Here is a 25,465-nt window from a genome sequence, read left to right as displayed (position 1 = left end):
ACATGTGATCACCTTGATAGACCCCTGCACACCACTGCTCCCAGAGATGGATTAGGAAAGAAAGGCCTGGTGCCTCTCACCACTGTTTAAAAGAAAAGCATGCCAGGCACCGGTGGCTCTTACCTGTAATCCTAGCCATGCAGGAGGCTGAAATCTCAGGCTCAAAAGCCAGCCTAGGCAGGAAAGTCTGTGAGATTCTTATCTCCAATTAATCACCAAAAAAAAAAAAAAAAAAAGAGCTGGAAATGGATCTGTGGCTCAAGTGGTAGAGCACTATCCTTGAGCAAAAGAAGCACAAGGACAGCACTGAGGTCCTGAGTTCAAGCCCCAAGACTGGCACCAACGCAGGGGGTGGAGCTCTACTGCATGTCACAGGACTGAGAATTCTAGAACTTTTCAATAGCTTTGGGAACAGAATGATATTTAAGATCTTTATTTAAAATACAGTAAAGGGTGCGAACTCTGTATATATGCAGTCTGTGACAGTGATAAAAGGAAAATTTTAACATTCTCACAAAGAACATAACTTCTGCTCTCTCAAATCCTGTAGCTGCTTTTCCTGGTAGAGGCAGAATTTTGAAAGGGACCCAGCCACAACTCTGACAAGAGTGTTGGGCAGGCCCACCTGCATGTTCTGCATGGAAACAGCACAGAGAATGGCTCCTTGGGGACACTGCCCTGTCCTTGCCTGGGCCCAGCTAGGGTGTCAAGGCCCCAAGGACAGACTCATGCCATCTGATGTCCACCCACCTGGAACACTACTGCCCCCCACTTCAAACCCTGGATCTCTGGCAGCAGGCCAGCCGCAGCCTGTCATCTGAGGACAGCTGCCCTTCCCTGCAAGGAGAAGGGAGACCCAAGATGTCCTCTAGTGGCCTCAGACATCTGGGATGGAATGGTCCATGGTGTGGTGGAGCAGCGTTGGGGACAGCCTAGATGGAAGAATGGAGACAGTGGCGTGAAACTGGTAGCCCCTTCTCCCGCTTGTCTCCCCACCCCAGAGCAGGTACAACCCAGGGGATTATCTTCGCCTCTTACTTCTAAGTAGTCACTTGAAGCCACCTTGGGAGGAGGGGCAGGGTTGGAGGGAGGGGCAGGTGGGCGCCAAGGTGCTGGGAGGAGGGGAAGGTAGAGTGGGGGTGCAGTCTTACTTTTTGACCATGTGCTCGAAGATCACTGTGGGAATAATGGTCAGGGTGATGACATCTCCAGCAGTGGTCAGAATCTCTGTGACCTTTTTGTCCTACAAAGAAGGTGAGTGAATGGTTACCTTGACAGCCAAGGGCCAGTCAGTGTGGCCACTGCTATTCAACACCATGGACAACTGCCTACAGAGGCCAGGTTGCCTGCGTTCCTAGGGCTGTCAGGTGAGGAGCACGTAGGATCTTGTTGGAGCAAGGCCATGCATCTCCTGCTTGAGGATCTCAGTGTCCAGGAGCATGGCACACCCCACCGTCCCCTTCGAGGTCAGCTGTGTGACCTGGCCCACAGCATCACCACCTCCCTGGGCCCTGTCACACTTGGGTTGTAGCTCAAGACACAAGAGAATAACAACCCAGTGGCACACACTGAGCCAGCCACATAGTCTTCCTCAAATGCTTCTTCAAGAGCTGGGCATGGATGGCTCATGCCTATAATCTTTGTTACTCAGGAGGCTAACTTTGAGGATCACAGTTCAAAGCCAGCCCAGGCAAGAAAGTCCATGAGACTCTCATCTCCAATTAACCACCAGAAAACCAGAAGTAGCACTATGGCTCAAAGTGGTAGAGCGCTAGCCTTGAGCAAAAGAGCTCAGGGATGGCATCCAGGCTCCAAGTTCAAGCCCCATGAACGACACAACCACAACAGTAAGAAAACTTTGACTGGGAGAGAGGAAGCCCGCAGAAGCCACTGAGATTGTGAAAGAACAATCTAAAAGTCTCCCAGTAAAGCCTGCTGGCCCATCACTACCGCTGAGGCCAGAACTCTGTCCTTCTCAAGCCCTACTGCCCTTGACATGTAGATGTAATCTGGTTGAGTGTCCTTGTCTTACATATGGGAGATAGGACTAGCGATGACCACAGGGAGAGGACATACACATACTTTGGAAGTTGAGTGATCTCAAGCAGCACAACTAGCCAGGTGCTGGTGGCTCACACCTGTAATCTTAGCTACTCAAGAGGCTGAGCTCAGGATCACAGTTCAAAGCCAGCCTGGGCAAGAAAGTCCATGAGACGCCTATCTCCAATAAATCAGAAAACTGGAAGTGGCACTGTGGCTTAAGTGGTACAGTGCTTAGTTCAAGCCCCACGACCGACAAAAAAAAAACAAAAAAAAAAACAAAAAAACAAGTGGTACAGTGCTTGCCTTGAGCTGAAGAGCGCAGGGACAGTGCCTAAGCCCAGAGTTCAAGCCCCACAACCGACAAAAAGAAAAAAAGCACAACTATCTGAGCGACTCAGTAAAGGGACAAGCTTTATCCCTCTGCTTTACTCTGGTAGAGCAGCTGATAAGCTCATGATGACGCCTTGAACCATCCATGGGATGACAGAAACACAGCAGCAGAATCGGTTCCTTTCAATGGAATAGCCCAGCACTCTGGCTGCTCACAATTGGTATTGCTGACTCAACTTTTAAAGTCCGGTGGGTTTTCCTTTGGATTGTCCAGTGAAAGACCAAGGACATAGCAGGAAGGATCCTCTTAGACGGATAATAGGAAGGACTTCCTGATCACAATGGTCATGAGCTACCAGGACAAGGTAGGGGAGACTGTGAAGCACATGGCAGGAATGGTTGGTACCAGCTGTGGAGTGATAGGCAACCACCCAGCCACATCTGCTGGAGGAGTCCTGCTCCACACCACTAAGCCTACAGCCACAAGAGAAGGACTCTCACTCCACCCCATATCTGAGATTAGGAATTGCTCTCAGAGATAGGCGCTGGAGGTTCATGCCTGTGATTCTAGCTACTCGGGAGGCTGAGATCTGAGGCTCCCAGTTCACAGTCTGAAAGACTCTTCTCTCCAGTTCAAAGCTGGAAGACTACTAACCTTGAGCAGCAAAAAAAAAACAGCTAAGGAAAAGCCCCTGGTTCAAGCCCCAGAACCAGGATAAAAAAGAAAGAAAAAACTCTCAGTCCAAGAGGCAACAAGTCAGGATAAAGCCGCTCTCCCCAGGCACTAATGGTACCTGCCTAGACACCTAGTTACCCTGGAGGCTGCAATACAAGGGACCATGGCTCTAGACCAGAAAAGTTCAGTAGATTGCATATCCAAAATAACCAGTAGGTCTAGAGGTATGGCTCAAGTGGTAGAAGTGTCAGCTGAGTAAGCAAGCAACAAGCCAAGTGAGTGTGAAGTCCTGACTTTAAACCTCAGTATCACCAAAATAAATAAGACCACTCCCACTTGTTCAAGACCAAAACCACATGACTTTTGCTGTCCTGGAAGGCATCCTAAGCATTCCACGTCAATAGCATGGCTCCTAGAACACTTTCCAAAGATAAAATTCATGAGCTGGGCACCAGTGGCTCACACCCGTAATCCTAGCAACTCAGGAGGCTGAGATCCAAGAATCATGGTTCAAAGCCAGCCTGAGCAGGAAAGTCCTTGAGACTCTTATCTCTAATTAGCTACCAGAAAACCAGAAGTGGTGCTGTGGCTGAAAGTGGTAGAGCACTATCCTTGAGGGGAAAAAGCTCAGGGGTCAGTGCTCAGGCCCTGAGTTCAAGCCCCATGACCAACAAAGATGAAAAAAAAGGTAAGGTTTACCCCACCACCCTTGAACAAAGAACCAGATTTCTAAAAGAAACCCTGCGTGCAGGGGGTAAGTGTGCAACTAGAAGTACCACACCGAGAAAACCAATAGCTATTTGTGTCCTCACACAGGTAGCCACACCCCTCCTTCTGTCCCTCTCTGTGCTAGTGACGGAGTGCTGGATGCAGGTCCTATTGAAACCTTAGCGTGGGGCAGCTGTGGCTTGGGTGGGGCCCACTGCCCATGCAACCTGTGCGGACAAAAGCCGTGCTACCCCAACCTCTCCCTGTGCCTGCTATCTGTGGCAGTGTGTGGTCACAACCTACCTTTAACCCAATGACGTTCTGCCCGTTCACCTCACACACATAGTGGTTGGTCAGCAGCCCATTGCAGGCTGCAGAGCTCCCCTTGACCACCGACGCCACCTTCCCCTTCTTGAGGACAAAGCCAACATGGCCCAAGCTGTCCTTGTGCATGGTGACCGTCCTCTGGAATGGCCTGGAAGAGAGGGACAGTGAGCTTGGCCTAGGAGTGTGGCTGTGCCTGGCTGAGAGGACCCTGGGGCCTGGCTACTCACCTGTCCCGAACAACCATGACAATCTTTTCAGCTGATGCCTTCTTCATCGCTCGGTGGGCTTTGTCTGTGCTCCAGCCAGCACAGTCACGCCCGTCAATCTGCAGGACCTGGTCCCCAAAGCGCAGGCCCACCAGCGAGGCAGGGGTGTTGGCCTGGACCAGCTGTACAAAAAGCCCCTAGGGAAGCAGGGTCCCAGAATCAGCACCCTTGGCTATTGAGCTCAGACCACAACCAACGGTTGCTTCCCCCATACCCCTGTGGGGTGACAGGACCATCGTGTGCAGGGCTGGCCCGATGCTTGAGTGTTTTTCTCGGGAAGGAAACATAACAGGCTGTACAAGAACAGAAGGTCAACACCAGCCAGGTGGCCCCTCCCCAAGCCACTCTACTGCACTGCCTCTCACAAAGGCTTTCTTGGCTGTTACTGTCTATAAAGTCCTAAGCAAGCCAGTGGCTGATGACTCACCCTGTAATCCTAACTACTCAGGAGGCTGAAATCTGAGGATCACGATTCCAAGCCAGCCCAGGCAGGAAAGACCCATAAGACTCTTATCTCCAGTTAGTCACCAAAATGGAAGTAGAGCTGTGGCTCAAGTGGTGGAGTGCTAGCCTTGAGCACTAAAGCTCAGGGACAGTACTCTGAGTTCAAGCCTCAGGACTGGTACAAAAATAAAGTCTCAGGAAGCCTGCGAGTTGGGGAATCGGGAAGAGGAGATTCTGGGCATCAGGAGCACAGGAGAGGCAGGTGCAGGGTATTTGCTGCCTGGGAGTCTCAGGATTACAAGGCCTGCTCTGCACCCTCCTTACTGTGGACAAGGCTGTCGGCCCCTGGCGAGGAGGCCCCTGCTGGACCTCCAGTCCTGGCCTGCAGGGTGATGGTGACCCAAAGCCGGACCACTGGATGTGGTTGGCGATATACAGCACTAAGGAGGCCCACCCCCTTGGAGGGACTCCTAAGCGGGCCTACCTTGTCGATGGCCCGCAGCCGCAGCCCGGTCTTGCCCCGCTCATCCTTGCACAGGTGGATCTCACGCACCCCGGGCTTGATCTCTGCACGACGCACGCCCAGGTTGTTCCCGGACAAAGGGGCCACCACCTGGCCAGGCCAGGGGCCAGAAACTACCATCTGCGGACACCAGGGAACAGGTGAGCCAGGGTCCTGGGGCTATGCCTTAGGGGTCCCTGGGGTCTGGGTAAGGATGGGCAAAGTGGGATGCCACAGTTCCTGGGTACCACATATTTCTCTGCTGTGAAGCAGAATGGGCTTGCGGGGAATTTGACTTCACGAGGCCACTAGAGGGCAACAAAGTCACTCCCTTACAAAATGGAAGAAAAAGGGTCACCAGAAAGGGGACCTCACTGGTTACAGAAAAAAAAAGGGGTATGGGTGTGGGAAATTAGCATCAAGAAAAGATGACTTTACAATAGAAACATGATTTCATAGTAAATAGTGATCAATGGGAGAGGGAAAAAAGGAGGGATTACTTGATCCAATTTTTGTTTTGGAAAAAAATTAATCCAATAATGTAAAAGTTAACAAAATTTCCCTTATCAGATTCAGAACAAGATGCCCAGACTCACCTTCACATTAAACACAAGACTATAATAGCTAACCAATGCAATAAGGCAAGAAAATGAAACAAAAAGCATATGGAACAGAAAAGAAATATAGCTGTCCTCCCTAGGTGAAGGGCAGTATAGTAGAACATCTTAAGCAGTCTACAAAGTGATTTCTAGATTTAATAAATGAGCTCATCAAGGTCAACACAAAAAAATCAATGGTTCTGCACACAGTGGTGCATGTCCTAGCTACTCGGGAGGCTGAGTCAGGAAGACCACTTGAACTCTGGAGTTCAAGGCCAGCCTCTGCAACAGTGAGACTTCATCTCAAAAACAACAACACTACCACCACCAAACCCAAATGCATCTGAAATTAAAAGCACAGACCAGCCAGATTCTAACTACACTTAGCAATAGTCTAAATCTTAGCAATGGAATATCAATAGAAGATATAAAGCATAAAGCATGATATTCTTTTGTATAAAAGCTCAAATGTGTTTAAGAATATACACAAGGAGCCAGGTGCCGGTAGCGCATGCCTATAATCCTTAGGAAGCTGAGATCTGAAGATTGAGGTTCAAAAAAAGCCCAGGCAGGAAAGTTTGTGAGACTCTTATCTCCAATTAACCACCAGAAAACTGGAAGTGACACTGTGGCTCAAGTGATAGAGTGCTAGCTTTGAGCTGAAGAACTGAGGGACAGCGCCCAGGCCCAGAGTTCAAGCCCCATGACTGACAAAAAAAAAAAAAAAAAAAAAAAAACAACAACAACAAAAACAAAAACACAGACTAGCCAGATACTGGTGGCTCAAGCCTGTAATCCTTGCTATTCAGGAGACTGAGATCTGAGGATAGAGGTTATGCCCAGGCCAGGAAGGAAAGTCCTTGAGACACTTATCTCCAATTAACCACCAGAGCTGTGGCTCAAAGTGGCAGAGCACTGGACTTGAGCAAAAGAGTTCAGGGACAGCACCCAGGTCCTGAGTTCAAACCCCAAGACCAGCAAAATAAATAAAAATACATACCACTTATAATTACTAAAATGGGGGGGGGGGGTAATAAGTATAAATTTAAGAAAATGTGTAAAATATATTATATGTCAAATATGGACAAAGTACTGCTACACCTTAACAAAGAAGATCTAAAACACAGAGACTTTCTGTATCCATAAATTGAAGAAGTAAAAAATCAACAATCAATCTGTTAACTTTCCTCAAATTGAATTACCAGCTGGGCAGGGTGGTACCCATCTATAATCCCTGGGAGGTTCAAGGAGGAGAGTTAAGATGACTCAGACCTAAGAAGACAGTCTGACAGCAGTCTGGTGGTGCTCAATGTTGTCCCTCCTGGTCCAGCTGGGTCAAGCCAGCAGCCGGAAACCACAGATCAAAGGGCAGAGATGATACGAAATGGTGAAATCCCCACCAAGACCCACAAGAGGAAGAGGATGGGGACATCCAGGGCCCACCCCAGGCTGGAAATGAGGGGTACCTACGCTGTCACCCTCTGTAGTCGGAGGCAGGCTCTGCTGGACTTCTTGGCTGGAGAGGGAAAGACCCATATAGTTCTCCAGTTCTGCCAGGTTTGGGTACAAAACTAATGAGGAGGAAGAGAGATGTCACCTGAGGGCATATCCTTAGCCAGCATGTTCCATGTAAGACGGGCGCCCAGGGCTACTGCTCGCTCTCAAGAACACTGTGTCCCCCACCCCACCCCTCTCCCTGGTATCCTGTTTCTCAAGCTCTCTGAGGATGTGGATCATCTCTGCAGAAGGTCTGAGGTACAGGGGTGTGTGTGAGGGTGCAGGAACTACTTTTGTTCCAGCAGCATGGAACATGGAGTCCCTTGTGTCTTACTGTAGCACTGAATTCAGCGACTTTCTACCAGCCACACAGCGGACATGGCACAGGTGCAGGACCTCAAGGAGTTCACAGGCCATTAGAAAGCCAAGGGCCCCTGAACCAAGGGTGCAGCACACTGGGGAGGGGAAGAAGGGTCCTGAATTCAAGATTTTATCACCAATCAGGATTCTAGAAGTGCCCAGACCACTTCTAGGAGCCACACAAACATCCCAGTCGCTTCATGTGGCCAGGTGCCCCAAATTAAGCCATTACTGCCTCACTACTTTTCCCAGTATCCCCTCAAAGGGTTCTGGCGAGTGACAGGTGTATGCAGAGCCCACAAAGTTGCAGGTTCAGAAGTAAGTGTCCAGCGGAGGTGAGAGAGCACATCTTCAGGTGAGGGTGAAGAGGGACAGCCCAGCCCTGTGAGTGGGAGACTCCAAGTCCCTTCCAGCGCTGTCAGACACAACAAGGGGTGTCAGGGCGTGGCCACTGAGGCTGGCTCACCTGAAGGAGGCCGGGTGGCTGCCTCTGGGACTGGGGCGGGCAGGGCAGGCGTCCTGGGTGAGGCTCTGGCCTGAGCCTGGGCCTGGGCCTGGGAAAGGGCAAAGAGTGCCAGTTAGCTGCAGCTGAGACCAAAGCACATTATGTGCACGATGGAAATAGCACAGTGAACTCCTCTGCTATTAATTAATGAATACATGCTGTTTTAAAAGAAGTTTTAAAATTAATAGAAGAGAAATAGGCAGTTGGAGGTGTGGCTTAGGTGGTAAGGTGCCAGCCAGTGAGCAAAAGTGTCAGATATCAAGTTAAAGTCCTGGTCTCAAAAAAGAAAAAAGGAAATGGTTATCAGAGGCTGGAAAGGAGGGGGCAGGTGGAGAGAGGACAGTTGATGGACACTGTATCTGGAGAAGAGTGCTAGCTTCTCATGTTCTGTTGTGCAGGAGGGTAACTATGGCTGACAATAAATAATTGAATGTTTCAAAATGGCTAACAATGAGTCTTCTAAATGTTCTCAGTAAAAAGAAATGATAGCCAGGCACCAGTGGCTCATGCTTATAATCCTAGCTACTCAGAAGGCTGAGATCTGAGGATTGACATTCAAAGGCAGTCCAAGCAGGAAGGTCCAGGAGACTCTAGTTAATTAGGGGGAGGGAAGGGGAGGAGGGAAACAAGAGTAGAGCTGTAGCTCAAATGTTAGAGACCATCCTTGAGCAAAAAAAGCTATGGGACAGCTTCCAGGCCCTGAGAGCAAGCCCTAGTACCAGCACCAAAAAAAAAAAAAAGTCTGAGGTGATGAATATGCCATTCACCCTCACCGTCCATTGCACATTGATTATAAGTGCACTGAAATGTCACAGTGCACCCCACAAATGCACATAATAACCCTGTGTCAATTAAAAAGTGTTGTGTAGCTGGGTGCTGGGTGACTCATGCCTGTAATCCTAGCTACGCAGGAGGCTGAAATCTGAGGATCGTGGTTCAAAGCCAGCCTGGGCAGGAAAGTCTGTGAAACTCTTATCTCCAATAAACCACCAGAAAACCAGAAGTAGCACTGTAGCTCAAGTGGTAGAGCACTAGTCTCTAGCTGAAGAGCTGAGGGACAGTGCTCAGGCCCAGAGTCCAAGCCCCTTGACCAACAACAACAACAAAAAGTACTGTGTATGTGTGCATGTGCACATGTGCACATCAGTCCTACAGCTTGAATTCAGGGCCTGAGTACTATTCCTGTGCTTCTTGTTCAAGGTTAAAACTCTACCACTTGAGCCACAGCTCCACTTCTGGCTTTTTGGAGGTTAATGGGAGATAAGAGTCTCACTGACTTTCCTGTCTGAGCTGGCTTTGAACCTTGATCCTCATATCTCAGCCTCCTGAGCAGCTAGGATTACAGGTGTGAGCCACTATACCCAGCTGTGTGTGTATTTTGATGTGCCTCTTTCTTAGAGGATATTCTCCTAAGGTCAAGACCATGTATTTACTGTTCACAGCAGCCAAGGTGTCAAAAGCCACCTCCAACCAAGGCCTCAGTGGAATACCCGAATTCTCAAAGTCCTCTGGAACTGTAAGGCTGTGGGGAGGAGGGAAGGCTGCAGGTTGCTGGGCTGGAATTGTGTGGAAGCTGGCCCTTGGGTGTGGGGGCAGGGTTGTAAAGAAAGTGTCAGGACAGGGATGGGCAGGACAGGGTCTCTGAGGCTGCTGAGGGTCCCCATCCACCAGGAGGAATCTCCCTTAGTTAGCCTGCAGTAACCCCAAGGCCACTGCCAGGCAACACAGCTCACCCGCCTGCCAGCTTTACCTGGATCGCCTGGTCTACCTTCAGGTCCTCAAGAGACGGGTACAGGGCTGACATGGCTGCTCCTCGAAACACCCTGCAGAATGGAGAGGGTAAGGAGAGATGAGGATGCCACCCCCAGCCACCGAGAGGATGCATAGACATCCACCTCCTGCCACTTGAGATGCATCAGAGCACTGTGAGGGTTCATCATCCCACTTTACACATAAGAGCTGGGATTTAGAGTCAGTCTGTTTGGCTCTCTTGCTTGAGGTTTATACACAACACACTGCATTGATTCTGGGCTGTAGAATGGAGGTGCAGGGGCCACAGGCTGGCCAGACAGGCAGGTCATGGGCCCAACCTTCCCTACCCTGTGTTAAATAAAAGTCAGATGGGCTAATGAGGTCTGATCACTCAAGCCCCAAATCCAACCTGACCGTTGTAAACTGGGTAGCTGCCTGCCAGCCCTAGGTGATTGAGGGTCTGCACAGCATCATCCATCACCCCGAGTGGGTCAGACCTTAATAAATCAGACAGGCAGCATGACACGGGAATCCTCCAGTCCCACCTTCCATCCACCTTTGGGCATGTAAGTGCCACTGAATACTTCCAAAACAGCTCTGGATCTTAGCTGAAGTGAAGGCCCATGGAAACTTGTGAAACGTTGTGCACGGGGCGGGGTAGCTCATGGTGGAGCACTTGCCTAAATGCCGGAGCCCTGAGCTCTAGCTCCAGCACCTCAAATCCCACCAAGCTGGGGCAGGGTTAAAATTCAACAGTGTTGCTCCACATGAAGGGGGACCTACAGGCAGAGGGGGTGCTGTGAACATTTACTAATGCTTACAGGCTTCTTTTTTTGTGTGTGAAGCTTGAACTCTGGGCCTGGGCACTGTCTCTGAGCTCTTTTACTCAAGGTTAGTGCTCTACCACTTTGTTTTGTTTTGTTTTGTTTTGTGGGTCGTGGGGCTTGAACTCTGGGCCTGGGCGCTGTCCCTCAGCTCTTCAGCTCAAGGCAAGCGCTCTACCACTTTGAACCACAGTGCCACTTTCATTATTGTGCTTGTTAATTGGAACGAAGAGTCTCCCAGACTTTCCTGCCTGGGCTAGCCTGGAACCACGATCCTCAGATCTCAGCCTCCTGAGTAGCTGGGAGTACAGGCAGGAGCTACCAGTGTCTAGATTACTAATGCTGAGCACTGAATCAATAGAGCCCACAGCAAGATGCCCAGACAGGTTCTGACTGTTACCTCCTAAGCAACTCCCTCTTCCCTCCTTCCCTCCCTCACGTCTTTCCTTCCGAGACGTCTTTCGAGCTTCTTTCCCTTTACCCACTCACCCCTGGCTCTCACACCTCCTGCCCTTTGTTGGGACAATCCATTCTAGCTAGATGCCCCTGCCCACCTCCTGCTCACCCTTAGCTTCAGTTGGACAGGCTTTCCAGAGAGGTCTGTTCCCTCCGGGATAGGCTCAGGGCAGCCTCCCACCTTGCACTTGTCAACTGTCCTGTGACACGTGCCCACGTGAAAGGTGCATGTAACAAAGGAATGCCTGCTGGTGGCCGAGGCTGCCGAGTCGGTGGAAGCAGGGCTGGGGATGAGTCCCGTCCCCTCTCCAGGAGCAATTCTGCTTGGCATCTCCCCAGTGACTGGCAGGACATCCATGCCCCACTGCTCCTTGTCCCTCTGTCCCCTCTGGCCTAGCTGATGAGCTCCTCTTCCCACACCCACTGTGCCTCTACGTCTCATCAAACCCCTCTCTTCCCTGTCCTTCTCTAGTGCCACAACATCCCCACACCAAATCGGTCACTGTCGCCCTTCTTGCTGCTCGCTAGATGGCAGCCATCAGGTCTTTCCCAGGGTAAAGCCAGGGTGATGACTCTGTGCTCGGTGACTCTCAGTGGCTCCCCATTGCTTGCTGAATCTAGCCTACATTACCAAAAAGGGGCCACAAGGGCTTCCTGCTTCCTCTAGCGATTGCATCTGATTGCCCACAAGATTGTATTTGACCTTGCAGACCTTAAGTTTGAATGAGTGATCTAAGTGCCAGTCTCAAGGTATTGTGGGTAATAATCTAATGTCCCACTGATCTTGAAAAATAGGAAGTTTTGGGGCCCTCTGAACTGAAACTGCTGCACAGATGAGTAGCTGCAGACCCCGGGGGTGCCCCATACCCCACCATTCCTTACCCCTTGGGCCACACAATCACTACCCCCTCCCCACACACACTGCACCTTCACCCTGGTCTCTTATTTTTTAGTTTTGTTTCTTTGGTGTGTACAAGTCCTGGGGCTTGAACTCAGGGCCTGGTGGCTGTCCCTGAGCTTTTTTTTTTTTTTTTTTTTTTGCTCAAGGCTAGTACTCTACCACTTGAGCCATAGTTCTACTTCCAGCTTTTTGTTTTGTTTTGTTTGTTGGGTTTTTTTTTTTTTTTTGGTAGTTAATTAGAGATAAGACTCTCACAGACTTTCCTGCCCAGGCTGGTTTTGAATCTTGATCCTCAGATCTCAGCCCCTGAGTAGCTAGGATTACAGGTGTTAAGACACCAGCACCCAGCTTCTTTTTAGTTGTTGAGATAGGGTTTTGCTAGGCCGGGTACAGGCTGAACTCAAAGTAGCTAGTTCCCTCTGTAGCTGGGATTCCAGGTGGGTATCACCACACCTATTTCCCACCACTCTCCATGGTCTCTCACTCCCAGGCAGTCACTGATGTCTAAGCCCCCAGTGACACTTGTGGACAAGTACAGCCTGGCTCTCCTGCCACTTATCCTTCTCCCAACCCCTGGTTACAATGAGCTACTTTCAGATATTTGGATAATATTATTTTCTCCTTCCTCTAGTTCTCTGTTTCTTGCTAACCCCTAATAATTTTCAAGTCTCAGATCAGAGGGCCCTTCTTGCAGGAAGCCTGCTGTGATCTGGGCTCCCCTTATCCCTTACCTCCTGTCCTTGCCCCCCGTTGATTATTCACTACCTCTGCAGTTTCCTCTACTTGGCCCACTGCCTCATTACACTGGCAGTCCCAGAAGGACAGAAACTGAGCCTTCTCATTGGCTGTAGAGGAGCCAGCCCTGAGCATGGAGGCCAGGCAGTAATATTGGCAGACTTCAAGCAGTTGGCTTAGACTTCCACTTGCAATCTCATCAAGCAAAACTCCGATATTCTAAGACTTCAGAACTTCCTAGGGTGAAACCAAGGACCAGAAGTCCAAATATGTTTCATGAGCCTCTCCCAGATTCATTTTGTTCTTTAGTTTTGAATCCATGCCAATATTTAAAAAATTGGGAAGAAGAAATTCTTCATTTCTAACTTCTATATATTAAAAAAAAAAAAGTGGCAGCAAGGAAAAGGCAGAAATCACATGAGGCTAACCTTGACTTTCCAGTTCCAAAGATCCAGCCAGACCTTCACTGATTTACATCACCTGCTTTGGCTCCTTGAGGCAGCAAGTTCCAGATCCTTGCCCAAGGCTGACCTTTGTGGTGAAATGACCATCCAGAGACAGGGATTTCCAAAGGAGGGCGTCCAGCCCTAACCTCCTTCAGGCCGGTAAGAGGAAGAGACCCCTTTGCTTGGGGACTTTTCCTCAGTGTACAATTCAGGGACTTAAAAAAAAAAATCTTGGCACAGTGCTCAGCAGTAACTATCTACCGAGATATGCGTGGCCAGCAGGCTCATGCAGTAACAGCAAATAGGAAGCTAAGAGGCCACATCGACCCTCCATTTTCTAACCTTGAAGCCCCGAGCAGCTGCCCTCTAGGATGGACATTTCTGAGAAGCTGCTCTAGACTGGAGCCCTTTCAACACTTCCGGATCCTAAATGGGGGCCAGGCTCCCTGCTGGAGGGGTGTCAGGGAGCCGGTCTTCCCTGCCTTGTAGTGGTTCACTGTAGAGTGGAGAATGTCTTCCTTCCTGCAGAGGTGTCACCTCTAATCATCCAGCCGTCATTCATCAGTGTCTACAGTGCCCCAGGGGTGGTGCCGGTCCCTCTGTGCAGTACAGCTCTCCCCTCTGTATCCCAATCAGGTACTATTACTCGGGTTGGCTTTTCCAGGCCAAGTGACCCCTGCCCAGCTGGATGGTTCTTGTGTATTCAGAACTGGCCTGTAGTGCATCTACTGTCAACTATTTATCAGATTAAGTGATTCATAACTGGGTATTTTCTCACATTGCACCCCACTTCATAGGGGCAAGGGCTAGGTCCAGTCTGTATAATCCTTCATGATCATCCCCAGGGACCATGAGAAGGCAAGCAGGCACAGGACAAAAAATATTTTAAGGTTTATTAGAGGGGCCACATCTCCTGGAACGGGAGCATGTGGCACCTGTCCCTATCCAAGTGGCAGGTAGGACTGGGGACAGGTATTGAGGTAGGCGCGTGCTCAGATAGGTCTGGGTGGAGAGAGGGAGTGGCCAGCTGTAGAGCAGGAACTCTAGGGCAAGGAGGAGCTCAGGACTGGATGGAGCTGAGGACCAGAGGTGGGGAGAATATTAACACACTCCAACACTATTTCTGCTCACTGGACGATGCAGAGCACATATAACTGGCCAAAGTTGTGATGTGAATAAATCAGTAGATTTCCTGTGTGGGCATTTTTGATTTTTCACTAGCTAGAGTAACAGTGCCAGCATTTAGATATGGACTTCTTGTAACAGAAAGGACAGTTCTAATTGCCTGCTATCCTGTATAATCTCTAACTGTTCTGCCAAAAAGAATAAAAGAAAAAGAAAAGCAAGCAAGCAAGCAGGCAAAAAAAAAAAAAAAAAAAAAAAATCCCTGCTTGCCAGGTACAGTGGCTCATGCCTGTAACCCTAGCTACTCGGGAGGCTGAGGTCTGAGAATTGGTGTTCAAAGCCAGCCCAGGCTAGGAAAGTCCGTGAGACTCTTATCTCCAGTGAACCACCAGGAAACCGGAAGTGGTGCTGTGGCTCAAATGGTAGAGCACTGGCTTTGAGCTAAAGAGCTGAGGGACAGCGCCCAGGCCCAGAGTTCAAGCCCCAGGACAGACCCCCCCCAAAAATCCCTGCTTATATGTTGTATATAAGTATAACAAAACATTTCTGGTTTTCATATATGCTGCTCTGCAGAAATACATGTACCCAAGTCAACAAAGGGAGGTTATGTTTTTTTTCATGATTTCAGAAAATCACTGCAGACTCACAGGTGAGTCACAACAGCACGCCCACTCATATCTACCATCGTTTGTAGCTGTCACAGTGACTCCACGTTAATAGACAAACATATGCACCCTTTGACTCAGAAGCCAAATGTAAATTCTCAGTAAAGTTCAGTTCAGTTGTGCCTCCTATTACATCTAAACTCCTAAGCTAGGCACAGAGAAGTTGAAATCCACCAAGCTTTCACAAGGGCATGCACAGTCTTTTATTATAGATCGCGCAATGCTCTTTCTTTTACCATAGACCGCCGTCATTTTTCTCATTTCTCCTTTATAAAGGAGGTGTACCATTGATTTGGGTTTTTGTTTTCAGACAGGTCTCACTATGTCGTCCAGACTGGCCTCGGACTCATGATCCTCTTGCCCTTGCTTCTCAAATACAAGGATTACAGGTGTGCACCATCATATCTGCCTTCGATTTTTTTTTTTTTTTACCCAGAGGCAACCATGCAGGACTCAGTACCAGGACAAACCCGCCCCTTCTCCCTGCCTCAAGTGCTAGCTTGGAGAAATGGAAGCAATCAGGCACATATTGCATGCACTGGGGTGCCCCCGAACCGCGGGTCCTCCACACCCGGCCACCTGTCACACGATCCTCCCCTCCCCCCCCCCCAAAAAAAAAATCACAGCCACCCAACCCGGCAGAAGAGCTGCATCGGCTTGCTGGGCTACGGCGCCTGCGCAGAGACCCCTCCCGCGTGCAGCGGCGACCAGGGCGCATGCGCACCCCTAGAGTGTGCGTACGCTTCCCGCGCGGCCTCAGCCCGCGAGGCTCCCAGGACGCCCCGGGACGGCGGTAATGACAATGGTGGACTCCTCGCCGTCGGGGTGGCGTGGCTAGGTGGGTTGCCAGATTCCATCCAGCCTCAAGCGTTCTGCAGGGAAAGCAGCCGGGGAGGGCCGGGCTCCGCGCCTTCCCCTTCCTGGCCGCACGCTCCCACCCCCTTGGCCTCTAGGCGCCGCCTGGGGGTTGCGCAGGCGCGGTGGAGCCGCTGGGTGCTGACAGCGATTCCGATCCGAGGCGGAGAGAAGGGGGTGCGCGGCGCCTCCCCGCGTGGCTGCGGGTACCGGCAAGGGGGGCTCCCCTCGCTACCGTCCCATGGCGAGGCCCCTCCCTCTCTGCCTCCCCCCCCCCCAGTGTGGCTAGGGTCCGGACCCTGTCCCCCAGCTGCTTTTTGCTCAAAGCGAGCGCTCTTCCACTTGAGCCACAGCTCTACGTCTGGCTTTTTGGTGGCTAATTGGGATAAAAGAGCCTCACAGACTTTTCTGCCCGCATTGGCTACGAACCACGAACCCGAGATCTCCGCCTCCAGGGATTACAGGCGTGAGCCACCAGGCCCGGTCTGACTCCTGACTCAGTGGACCTGCTGCAGTCCCACCGCCCCTCTCCACCCACCCCACGCAGATCAGGCTCCTGCTGCTGAAGAAGGGGAATCGAGCTTGGCTGGGCAGATCACTTCCCACGGTGAAATCAGACCCACTGCCAGTGATAAGGGAATCCGGTAATTGAGTCTACGGGGTACAGGAAAAAAAAAAAAAGGACAGGGAAAAGAAGGAAGCCTTCTGGAGAAAGACAAAACATCTTGACTGTCGGTGAAGGATGGAAAATGTACTCCTCATTTGCGTGAAATGTGCCATTGCAGCTATGGGAGACCAGACCTCAAGAGTCTACCTTTTGGATATTTATTTACCTCCAGAAGATTATCCTGAAAGATTTCCCCCCCTGTGCTGCCCCTTCACTGCAGCCACACCACACCCAGGAGATTGAGCCACAAATGTGGGAGCTCACCTGTGCTCCTGCCGTTCCCTCCCTTTGATGCCATGCCTGGCTCTTACCAGAATGAATCTCAAGCTTCAGTGGCATTGCAGGTTTCATGACAGCTCTGGTAAAGTCTCACATTTCACCTCACCCACTCACCAAGCATTTCATTCATTCCAAATGACTTGCTGATCTGAAAACTCAACCTGCTGGCTCATGCTGCCATGCTTTGACAGGTGCTGTCCCCTCTGTCACAGATGTCATCCTTACCTCCTTCTGATTCATCCCACACTGACACACACACATCCCTCCAAGGATGGGTGAGCCTCCTTTATCTGGACCAGAATATCTTGAGTACCCATTCATCATTTCACAAATGCTCCTAAACACTGACTTCACCAGGCACCAGTATCACCGAGCTACTCAAGAGGCTGAGATCTGAGGTTCGAAGTTTGAAGCCAGACCAGACAGGAAAGTCAAAAGACTCTTATCTCTAATTAACCACTAAAAAGCTGGAAGTAGAGATGATAGAGCACTACCCTTGAGAAAAAAAAGAAGAAAAAAGCCCAGAGACAGCACCCAGGCCCTGAGTTTAAGCCCCTTGAAGAACACAAAGCCAGAAGTGGAGCTGTCTCAAGTGGTAGTACACTAGCCTTAAGCAAAAAAGCTAAGGAATAAAGCTAGGTGCCAGAAGACAGAACCCAGGCCCTGAGTTTAAGCCCCTTGAAGAACACAAAGCCAGAAGTGGAGCTGTGTCTCAAGTGGTAGTACACTAGCCTTAAGCAAAAAAGCTAAGGAATAAAGCTAGGTGCCAGAAGCTCACTCCTGTAACCCTTGCTACTCAGGAGGCTAGATTTCAGGATTGCAGTTCAAAGCCAGCCTGGGCAGGAAAGTCTGTGAGATTCTTTTTCCCTCTTAAGCACCGAAACAATGGAGATATGGCTCAAAGTAGTACAGCACTAGATTTGAGCAAAAAAAGCTCAGAGAGGGGCTGGGAAGGTGGCTCAGTGGTAGAGTGCTTGCCTCACATGCATGAGGCCCTGGGTTTGATTCTTCAGTACCACATAAGCAGAAAAAGCTGGAAGTGGCACTGTGGCTCAAGTGGTAGAGCGCTAGCCTTGAGCTGAAGAGCTGAGGGACAGCGCCCAGGCCCAGAGTTCAGGCCCCACGACCACCACCACCAACAACAACAAAGCTCAGGGACTCAGCTCCCAGGCTCTTGAGTTCAAACCCCAGGACTGGCGTGTGCACAAACACACACACACACACACACACACACACACACACACACACACACACACACACACACACACACACAGAGCTAAGGAACAGTGTTCAGGCTCTGAGTTCAAAGCCTAGTACTGGCCCTTAACTCACACACACATACCCCAAAACCACACAGCAATGCTTCCCACATTTTGAGGGAGATTGCAGTTCCATTATGGTATGATAAATTTGGCATTATCCTCACTGGTCACAAATTGCCACTCAGTTATATGAGTATCTAGCACAGTGCTGGCACAGTAGGTATTAAGTTACTGTTTGTTGAAGGAAAGTAGAGGGAAGAGAAAACCCAAAAATCTAGATACAATCATTCTTCCCATTCCATCTTGTATTTATAACTGGTTAGTAGCAACACCTTTGAAAAATAACACTGGCCTAGGAAGGGAGAAGAAAACATAGCCCTGATGAGGTAGATGGAAAGTCTGCCTGGCTCCTACAGTATGATGGTGGAAGAGTTTACTCAGTTAGGTGCTAATGGCTTCCTGTGATGAATTCGCTCCTGAAAGAAAACCATCCACCTAACTCTCCCACCCCTCCCCCAGGAATCTTCCTCTTCCCCACTATTTTGCAGATCTCTACCCCAGAGCTTCTAGACTGCTTGATCTGAGCAGTAGCCACACCCACAATAATGCAGGGTCTTGGATGAACAGGGCTGAAAAAGGGTCCTCAGCCCCCACCTGAACCTAGAATAAGAACACTTTGTTCTGAAGAACTGAAGCTCCAAGACTCCCACTTGTCCTGTGGACAACTCACCCAGCCTTCAGAAGGCTGTGTGGGAGGACAGTGTGGGTGAGCCTGATTGGGGAACAGCTCCTGGAAGGCCAAATTAGCCCCATGATCTGCTGAGTCTGAAAGGAAGAGGCTGTTGCTAGGCCACCAGTGTATACCCCCCCCCCAACCCTACCTCCCACCACCTAGGGATGTACTGCCTGCCTACTGGGGAAAAGCTGTGGGTTTCAAGAAATGCAGATGTTGCCGAACAAAGGCCCAGGGAGGCAGGGCAGGAACAAGGACTTTAGAGGGAGGCTGGAGTAGGCTCAGATCAACTGCCCCTTTTGGATGTCACTTCTTTTATAATATAGACTTGCATCACAGTTATCTGGGTATGGCAGATTGTTTGAAAAAAAGAGATCTGTATGGAAAGCATTCACACAGTATCGACCTTATGAAAGGCAGTAACAGCTATTCGCTCATCACATATTCCCCAAGTCCCCCTGTTCCCAAGTAGCCTTTTCGGGGTCAGCAGTGAGTGAGGTATGAACTAAAGGATGGGTCCTAGAGGAAGGAGATTACTAATGTAGAGCTCCATGGCTTGGTAAGCTGTTAAGCACTGAGGAGAGAAGGAAGCAAAAGATGGAGAACAGGGAGCGTCGGGGACCAGAGGAGCCTCGTGGAGGATGGGGGCATCTGAATGGCGGGTAGGGAGGAGAGCATTGCACCAGCTGGTTGCACTCCCACTGGCCCCGAGGTGGGAGCACCTGCTGACCAAAGTCAGCTGCTCAGAGGAGGTGGCAGTGGAGGAAGCCAGCAAAGTAGTGCTAGGGCATGTGGGGGCTGAGGACTTGGGCATTTCCTCCAGTGCCGTGGGAGCCACTGGGGGATTCTGGGTGGCAGAGTGGGAGCCATGGCCAACCTTCAGTTTATCTGGTCCCTAACTGGTTTGGAGATGGGAGGTTACTAACTGGGATGCAGCCAGGATGGGTCACTCTACGCTCCCGTCCAGCGCTGGGGACAGGTCCTAATCCCTCATTTTCCTTCTCAACATCCAGCCTCCTGAGAGGTCTCCAGGTCAAAGAGAGGTGAGGACATTAGCCCACTTCCCCAGCACATTTCCCCTCGCTGCTAAAGTAGAGAATCTGCTTCAGAGAGAAAGAAGCAACAAGCAGAGGCCTGGGCTCCCTGCTCTTTGTGTCTGCCCGCAGCTCCCCCTTCACCCAGGCTGATAACCCTATTTTAAGACGTGAGAGTGGTTGTCACCTCCAGGATCTTGTGATGAGCAGCAGATGAGTGCCAAGGCCTAGCTCTCATTGAATAAGCCCCTTGCTGATGTTTGGGAAACAGACGGGAAGCCAGAATAGAAGCTGGAGCACGGAAAAAAAAAAAAAAGGTAGCCCTCAAACCAGGCCTGGGGCTGGGTTCAGAGGAGAGGAAAGTCCAGTTCACACTGCACCCCTGGAAGGAAGCACTTTGAAAGGAGACCACTGGGAAGTCTCAGGAGGGTAGGGACAAGGAGAGAAGACCGGGCAAGAGCAGAACTCAACCAATGCCAGCTACAGAACAGGCCTCTCTTACCTGCAAGTCAGGTGCTGCTGTGTCCTCCAGTTGCTGCCAAGACAGTCTGTTTCCCTCTGGAAGGTGGTGATGGCTCTTGGCCCAGCTGGGTTCCTATCTGGAAGGGGTGGTGCCTGCCTTTGGTTCAGGTGACTCACCTTGGACTGGGTTGGGCTCAGGTCAGGCCCGCTGGCTAAATAAACAAGGCTAAATAAACCACACCCACCAGAGGCCTTTGCCTTAGTTGAGGTCTTAAGGTAGAGTTAGCCTGCCCAGCTGACTGCTGAGGGGGTGGGAACAAGGGCTTCTAGGCCTCTCAAGGAAATGTGCAGTTAGATTGGAAGCTATACTTGTTGAGTGGACAAGGAGGACCTTTAGTTAGGTGACCTGGGGCTTAAGAAGTAGCCATATGCTGGGCACTGGTGGCTCACGCCTGTAATCCTAGCTACTAAGGAGGCTGAGATCTGAGGATCACAGTTCAAAGGCAGCCCAGGCAGAAATGTCCATGAGACTCTTATCTCCAGTAAACCACTAGAAAACCAGAAATGGCGCTGTGGCTCAAGTGGTAGAGTGCTTGCCTTGAACTAAAGAGCTCAGGGACAGCGCCCAGGCCCAGAGTTCAAGCCTCATGACCCCCACACATACACAAAAAAGTAGCCAGACTGGACCTAGCATTTCCTGTAGAAGAAGTCTTCCAGTGAGGACATTGTGGAAATCCCACATGCCTGTATGTCTCTGTGAACTGGCTATTAGTCATCATCTGTAGACAATCTCAAACCATTTACGTCATAGAGAATGAGATACTGATGAGACAATGGAAGAATCGATACTGTTTGCTCTTCTGTTTTGTTTTCAAAGTGATGTATACTACAGACACTCTAAGAGGATGTGTGCCCAAATGCCAAACCTGTAGCTCTGGATGGGGGGCTGGAAGAGAGCTTTCCTCCCTCCCTTGGAGGTTCTGGGAGGGAGCCCAAGGCCTTCACATGCTAAGCAAGCCTTGTCTGTTGCAATGTCACTCTAGCCAACAATGAATTTCTCAGTTGTTTTTGGTTTTTTTTTGGTCCGGTCGTGGGGCCTGAACTCTGGGCCTGGGTGCTGTCCCTCAGCTCTTCAGCTCAAGGCTAGCACTCTACCACTTGAGCCACAGCGCCACTTCTGGCTTTTTTCTTTTTTCTTAGGTAGTGCTTGGGAATCAAACCCAGGGCCTCAAGCATGCAAGGCAAGTGCTCTACCACTGAGCCACCTTCCCAGCCCAATTTCTCAGTTTTTATTTTTGTAAATATTTCATGGTAATAATTTTTTCTTTTCTTTTTTCTTTTGTCTGTCATGGGGCTTAACTCTGGGTCTGGGCGCTGTCCCTCAGCTCTTCAGCTCAAAGTGAGCCCTCTACCACTTGAGCCATAGTGCCACTTCTGGTTTTCTGGTGGTAAATTGGAGATAAGAGTCTCACAGACTTTCCTGCTCAGGCTGGCTTTGACCAGCGAGATCTCAGCTTCCTGAATAGCTAGGATTACAGGCGTGAGCCACCGGTATCCAGCAAATTAAAAAAAAATTTTTTTTCTGTTGTGATTTTTAATGTTCTTACATGTTTTAGTTCTTGCTTATCATTTTTGTAAGGAAGGAGAACATTAGTTCTTCTAAGGACATTTGACTGGTTGTCTTCTAGGAGAATCAAGGAACTTTGTGTTGGGGTGGAAAGGGATTTTTGATTTATTTTTTTGTTGGTCATGGGGCTTGAACTCAGGGCCTGGGCCCTATCTCTGAGTCTTTCTGCTCAAGGCTAGTGCTGTACCACTTTGAGCCACGGCTTCACTTCTGGTTTTCTAGTGGTTAATTGGAGATAAGAGTCTCATGGATTTTCCTAATTGGGCTGGCTTTGAACTACAATCCTTAGATTGCAGCCTCCTCCTGAGTAGCTCAGATTACAGCCATCAGCACCTGACGGATTTTTCTCTTTATAGCACATTTTTAGTGCCTCTTAAATTTTGAAAAAAAAAAATTCCATGTATTACCCAATAAGTCAGGTGAAAGTCACACTAAACAGTGGAGGAGGATTCCCGGTGGATTTGGTTGGACAAGGTGCCTGTGATGCTTGGTGCCTGGGGAGGGAGCAGGACATGTATCCTGGGCCAGTCCCACGTGGTCTGACAGCACACCCACTCTGGGTGGAGTGAGTATCGGGGCTGTGTGCCAGGCCAAGCAGGCCCACGTCACAGGCCCTGTATGTGCCCGGGCAGACTGTACCAGCCTTGCGTGGCAGAGCCTGCCCTGGTCCTCGTGGAGGAGACACTGCTGGCTCGTGAGGAGCCTGCAACCAAGCAGGAGGAATGAATCACAGCAATGGGGACATGTCTACCCCGTGGACTTTCACCTCTAACTCCAGCAGACTGTTCTGTTCCATGTCTTAAGAACCATCTTGTATTGTTCACATGTACCAGTGAGATCCTCGCTTCCTTGAGGGCAAGATCTGGTTGCTAGATCTGCAATGGTACATGTTTTCCAAATCAAAACGGAAACCTGAAATCCGACCAGATTGTATTTCTGCTTTGTTCAAGCTTTACAAGAACATCATGACTAGATGTAAAACATGGGTGGCCGCAATTCCCTAACAGTCTCCATGGCTCGCTTGCACTCCTTCCCACGGGGCCCAGCAGCTACTCAGAATCCTTCCATCATAATGCTGCACACAGCGACTGTTCCCTGGAGCTGGCCCCATGAGGTGGCATCCTCATGGCCAAGCCTTGTCTGTGGCCTTCTTCTTACCTCTATGGTCTAGCACTGTGCCTGGCCCATGACAGGATCTCAGTAAAAACTGACTGGATAAAAGGTTGACTACAGTTATAAGTATCTACTCTGACTTGAGGTGTCACATGCGAGTCCCAAATCTGATGTTGCACCTTTCTGAGCTGCCATTTCCATGTGTCTCTGCTTTTCAGGTTTGTCTCAGGATTAAAGGAATTGGGTGAAATGCCTGGGACACAGCTGCATTCCACGATGTTGGTCTCCTATGTTTCATTGATTGCCAGTGACAAACAGCATGTCCTCTGGCTTAAGTGCAAATGGAGGCACTCCATTTGGAGAAGGGAGAACAGTTGCTAGGCAAAGAAGCACTGCTGTGCACCCTGTCCCCCTGCAAAGAGTCTGCAAGTGCCACCCAACCCAGGCAGATGTCACTGCAGCTGCAGCGGGATAATGATGACAGAAATGGAGCTCCTTCATGCTGTGTGCTCTGCTAGGACTCAGCCGAAGAGGATCTCTGCTCTTCTCTGCAATCCCCAGATTCAGAGACTAGCTCCTTACTTGTATAGGGCCACACAGCCAGGAGTGGCAAAATTAGGCTTTACCTGAGCACTGAACAAAGGAGCCTGGGCCTCTACTTTGTACAGCTAAGGAAGCCCACCAAAAATGTCCTTGGTGGCCCTTCCAGTTTTATTGGATGTTAAGGATTGAATTGTACGGCCATGCAGAGCTGCACATAGGCTGGGAGACAAAGCTCATCATCTGGAATACTGAAGTTCTTATAGTAAGAAAGGAGGGCATGGGTGTTGGGTAGGCAGCAAGCAGTCCAACTACCCTTGCCCAGGTGTGCTGAGGGCTCTGGCTAGGCTGATCTGACTGTCCTTGTCAGCTCTTCCTTCCCAGGCCTGAAGGCATCTACCTATAGGAGAATATGCAAGAGCCCTAAATGGAGAACCCCACTTCTTACCAGGTTTTAGTCTTCTTGCCTGGTAATCAAGAATCTAGTTCTATTCTAAAATTCTTTGCCAGACCATACCATTAAGCCACTGCTCTCTCGACCTGTTTTCATATTTGAGGATCAAATTAGATGGAATATCCTAGATGTTCCCCAACTCTGCCTTCTTAGGTCCCACCAAAGCCACATCAGTACCACTCTTAGTACTTGCTGGGCCCCAGTGCCTATGTCCCATGTGGGCATTTGGGCTCCAAAGACAAAGCAACCTCTACATCCTCTCTCACCTATTAGCTTGCTGTTGCTTTTACAAGGCTTGTATTAGTAAAGGCAGGCTCCATGCTGCAGCAACAGTGAGCCCTGAGCACTTGTGGCCCTCAACACGGTTATTTCTTGTGCACTCCTGCAGCTGCAGGGGTGTCCGTCTGTCCTCCAGGCCTGGGGGATTGGCGGGGACGGGGGGGGAGCAGCTACCATCTCAAAGGCTATCAGGTGTGGCAGAGGGAAAGTGGTCTCTCTGACAGGTAAACATTGTCAGATTGTCACTTCTCAGCCTGATCACAAAGGGGCAGGGAAGTGTGGTCCCACCACGTGCCTGGAATGTGGAACCTGGGAAATACATGGAGGGTGACATAAATCGTCATCCCAGGTGCCAGATGAGCCCAGAGCCTACACTGAGGATGCCTGGGGGGCGAGGAACCGGGAGAGAAGGACAGGCATACCAAACCATCCTAGCTTCAGCTGCTGTGGACTGACTATTGGGGCCCTGAAATTCACCATGCTGAGGCAGAATCCCCAGGGTGAAGAGGGGCACTGTGCAGCACAAGCAGAGGACCTGCTGGCCCAGTTCCCCCTCCATGCAGAGATGAGAAGGCAGGAGAACCCCCTAGGGGACCAGCACATTCATGTGAACATCCTCTTCACAGATGAGACAAACAGACCCAGCACCAGGACAGCCCCAGCGATCTGGGCAGCTCAGCCCAGGAAGAGTAGCACTGCTTTCCTGCAACCCTTAGAGGAAAATGGGCTGTAGACTGGCAGGACCTTGCCTCAGGTCACACAGCCATTAGTGAGAAGCCAGAATCTAGGTCTTGCCCTGCTGCCAGCCTGGGAAAGCTGCCCAACCAACCCTTTCACCTACTTTTGGCCTGATGTGGGAGCGCAATCTGGGGTTAGGCAGGGAGAAGCACCAGGATGTTGAGAAATCAGATTGGACCTACTTGGGCCTAGGTGTGAGGGCCGCTCTGATGGAGATGAAGCCCTGGTTGCTGCCCCATTCCACTGAACCCCCAGTTGTGC

The 25,465-nt window shown here is 50.2% G+C and overlaps 1 protein-coding gene across 1 annotated transcript; it reads right to left on the bottom strand.

Moving 5' to 3' along the window:
• Positions 1-410: 410 nt before the first annotated feature.
• Positions 411-20,591, bottom strand: Sdcbp2 (syndecan binding protein 2). Its single transcript, XM_070007758.1, has 9 exons — positions 20,494-20,591; positions 10,008-10,080; positions 8,219-8,306; positions 7,366-7,466; positions 5,279-5,437; positions 4,312-4,487; positions 4,061-4,232; positions 1,152-1,243; positions 411-932 (listed from the first exon to the last, which is right to left on the bottom strand). Exons 2-9 carry the CDS (start codon positions 10,059-10,061, stop codon positions 878-880), a joined length of 897 nt encoding a protein of 298 aa, XP_069863859.1. The 5' UTR covers positions 10,062-10,080; positions 20,494-20,591; the 3' UTR covers positions 411-877.
• Positions 20,592-25,465: the final 4,874 nt, after the last annotated feature.

The sequence above is a fragment of the Dipodomys merriami genome, unplaced genomic scaffold (assembly GCF_024711535.1).
Source record: "Dipodomys merriami isolate MVZ:Mamm:240054 unplaced genomic scaffold, mDipMer1.0.p SCAF_7, whole genome shotgun sequence".
Lineage (NCBI taxonomy): Eukaryota > Metazoa > Chordata > Mammalia > Rodentia > Heteromyidae > Dipodomys > Dipodomys merriami.
The sequence above is the reverse complement of the archived record's forward strand: the minus strand, read 5'-3'. Positions and strand labels throughout refer to the sequence as shown.